General features: G+C 35.7%; 1 protein-coding gene across 8 annotated transcripts in view; it reads right to left on the reverse strand.

Annotated features, from left to right (window-relative positions):
* NUP98 (nucleoporin 98kDa) overlaps positions 1 to 3,236 on the reverse strand; it is a 100,932-nt gene that overhangs the window by 65,268 nt on the left and 32,428 nt on the right. For 5 of the 8 annotated variants that reach the window (XM_006761045.2, XM_015562190.1, XM_006761042.2 and 2 more), the window contains exon 10: positions 2,758 to 2,896. In XM_006761045.2, the coding sequence (XP_006761108.1) occupies positions 2,758 to 2,896 (139 nt within the window). The remainder of the gene's footprint in view (positions 1 to 2,757; positions 2,897 to 3,236) is intronic. The other 3 variants (XM_015562191.1, XM_006761044.2, XM_015562189.1) reach the window with 2 other exon arrangements.

Here is a 3,236-nt window from a genome sequence, read left to right on the forward strand (position 1 = left end):
ACATCAATGAGGAAAACATCATCTATCGGTTGCCTCCTGCACATCCCTATTGCAGTTCAAGCACACAACCAGGAATCGAACCTATGACCTCCTGGTTCCTGGGTTGACACTCAACCACTGAACCACACTGGCCGGGCTCTCTCAAATCAATTTTTAAAAATCAGCTTAAAAAAAGATGTCAAAGATAGTTAAAGGAGCTATTTGTATACAAAAGCAGCATAGAAGAACCACTGATTTACTAAGTACCATCTTATCAATACCCAAAGGATCTTCATCCTCCTTAAATCTATTTCCATTTAATCAGAAATTCAGACATCATACAGTCACTTAAACTTGTCCATAAGTATTTACCAAGAAAACAAGCTGATAACTCTAAAGAATAACTGAATGATCTGGCAACACCAATTAATTGTAGCAGGTATCCCAACCTTGAATAATGTGGATTAATCACTACCATTATGAAGCACAATCCCATACTGAATAGTATAAATGACAATGACATAATGATGGCCCCAAATCTCTTACTCCATTTCCAGATTTGTTATAGGACTTATTTCTAAATCACAAGATTATCTCTGCCCACAAAATCAAAGTTGACAACTTCCCACAAAAATAGGAAAATCAAAGAAAGCTTTATTTAGATCTGGATCTCTCAGCAATACTGATGTAAGTTCCTCCAAGAGTATAACAAAACTGCTGCCCTGCAACCTTCCATCTGACTTAGAAATTACAGGGCATCCTTCCTCTTAGGGCCCCAATTATTCATTCTTTAATTCATTTAACAAACTTTTAGTGAGCACCTACTAATTGCCAGGCACTCAGTCAACATTAGGAATTTTAAAAAAGGGCAATTCAACTTCAGCATGTAAGTTGGTGAGACACATCAGATAATGAAGAGACCTTTTATTTTCAAATCACTGAACATGAATATAAATATATTCATACAAAAACAAAGAATCTCCAAATAAACCCAAAATCTGCAATTATGGAATAACATCAAATACATTTCAGAAGTCTAGCCTATTTTATCAAGTACAGCCTACACAAACACTAAGTCAAATAGAAGTAACATATGACCCTGGCTGGTTTGGCTCAATGGACAGAGTGTCGGCCTGTGGATTGAAGGTCCTGGGTTTGATTCCCATCAAGGGCACAGGCCCGAGTTGCAGCGACAATCTGCAGTAGGGGGCATGTATGAGGCAGCCAATCAGTGGTTCTCTCTCATCATTGATGTTTCTATCTCTCCCACCCTCTGAAATCAATAAAAAAATAATTTAAAAGTAAAGCCATTCGATACTTTAAAAAATATGTATGCATTTTCAAAGGGAGCAAAAGTGGTTCTTGGAAGGGCTAAAATGGTCTTAAATGGCTCCTTGGAGAAGATAGTGATTTTAAAAAAAAAGGTTGAAAAGCACTGATTTAATGCTTAAGTATCTTAATTCTGTAGATAAAAACAAGTACACAAAATAGATGTCCATGTTAACCAAGTCCACTGCCTCAAAACCTTTCTTTCATAGAGTACAATCAAAAAGAATTATAGGTGGAATGACAATCATTACTAGGAACAATCAAACAAAAGGAGTTACGAAATACATAAATATTGGAATTGGTACCTGCCAAGGACATATCTACTTCACATAGTTCATATTACTGTAAAAAAATATAACCTTTTAATGGTCAATTAAGATAGTCCCTTTCTCTAGTACATTACAAGATCATTTAAAAACTCACTGAGCCCTGGCTGGTGTGGCTGAGATGGAGTGCCGTCCCATAAACAAAGAGGTGGTGGGTCAGAGTGTGGAAGGGAAGCAACTGATCCATGTTTCTCACATTGATTTTCTCTCTCTCTATTCCTCTCTAAAATCAATTTTTAAAAAAACTCACTGAAAAACTATGTGACTACTGATCTATGGCAAATAACCATGTCTTTGCATTCACATCCCACCAGATATCCAGCACCTAATGATGTATCTGAAATCCTTAGCAAATATTTAAACCACTATTTGATTTGGTGATAAAATGAACTTTCCATTATCTGATTTAACACAATAATGTTGAATTTGTTTGAAAATTTAATTTGGTAGTTATGGGAGGAATTTAACATAATATTGTATGATGTTTCTTTTAAACGGGTTTTAATTTTTCCCAAGAATAGTTTAGGGCTTGTTTTGTCAATTACTGTTCAATCTTATTTGAATTTTCAGAATTTTTTACAATGAACGTGCAATAAAAAATAAAGCTTTTGCAACTATAACTAAAAATCCACAAAATCAAAAAGGACTCAAATAATCAAATCTCAAAAAACAACATTTAAAACAAGAATCATGACATTCTTGTTTCTATGCACTACTTCCCTGTTTAAAACCTGGCCTAACAGAATGTATTATCTCAAACAAATATGTTTCATTTATGGGTTCTCAACTACTGATTTAAGAAACTAATCCAAAGAAAATGTGTCCTTTGGAAAAAATCTATCTCCATTAGAGAACCAACTTTCTGCAAAGTACTGCTGCATGTGCTGAATGGCCCATTTTATCCAAAGTAGAGAGTTCAAACATATATGAATGAGGAAAGGCAACTGAATATCTCTTGTATCTCAACCCATGTCCATGATTTTAAATCTTTCCCTCTTGTACTGACATTGAGCTATAGCTTACCTGAGAATTTTTAAATATTCCCAATCATATGAATCAGGAGAATGATGTGTGGTATAGTCAGTGTAACTTTAAGAGAGCCAAACCTGCTTTTTATATGTACCAAAATTGGAAGTGTTTGTATTGGTTCCTAAAGTCAGGGTTGGTTTGTTACCAAAGAGCCCGCCACTGGTTGTACCAAATGAAGGAGCACTGGTTGTGCTGGTTCCAAATGTAGTAAGCTTGTTATTGCCAAACAGGGTCTAAAAAGAACAGAATATAGGGAAAAATTTTAGTATAAAAAACAGTAAATAGAGGTTAACTCGGGTATGCGGGATTGGTGTGAAGGAAAGGAAAGATGTCAGATCCATAATTCTCTTTCATCATTGATGTTTCTATCTCTCTCCCTCTCCCTTCATCTCTGAAATCAATAAAAAATATATTTTTTAAAAAAAAGATAAAAGGAGGATGAATAAAGACTATCAGAGCCCTAGCTGGTTTGACTCAGTGGATAGAGCATCAGTCTGTGGACTGAAAGGTCCCGGGTTTGATTCCGGTCAAGAGCACATGCCTGGGTTGTGGGCTCAATCCCCAGTGGGGAAC

This window comes from Myotis davidii, unplaced genomic scaffold (genome assembly GCF_000327345.1).
Source record: "Myotis davidii unplaced genomic scaffold, ASM32734v1 scaffold1377, whole genome shotgun sequence".
In the NCBI taxonomy this organism is placed as follows: Eukaryota; Metazoa; Chordata; class Mammalia; order Chiroptera; family Vespertilionidae; genus Myotis; species Myotis davidii.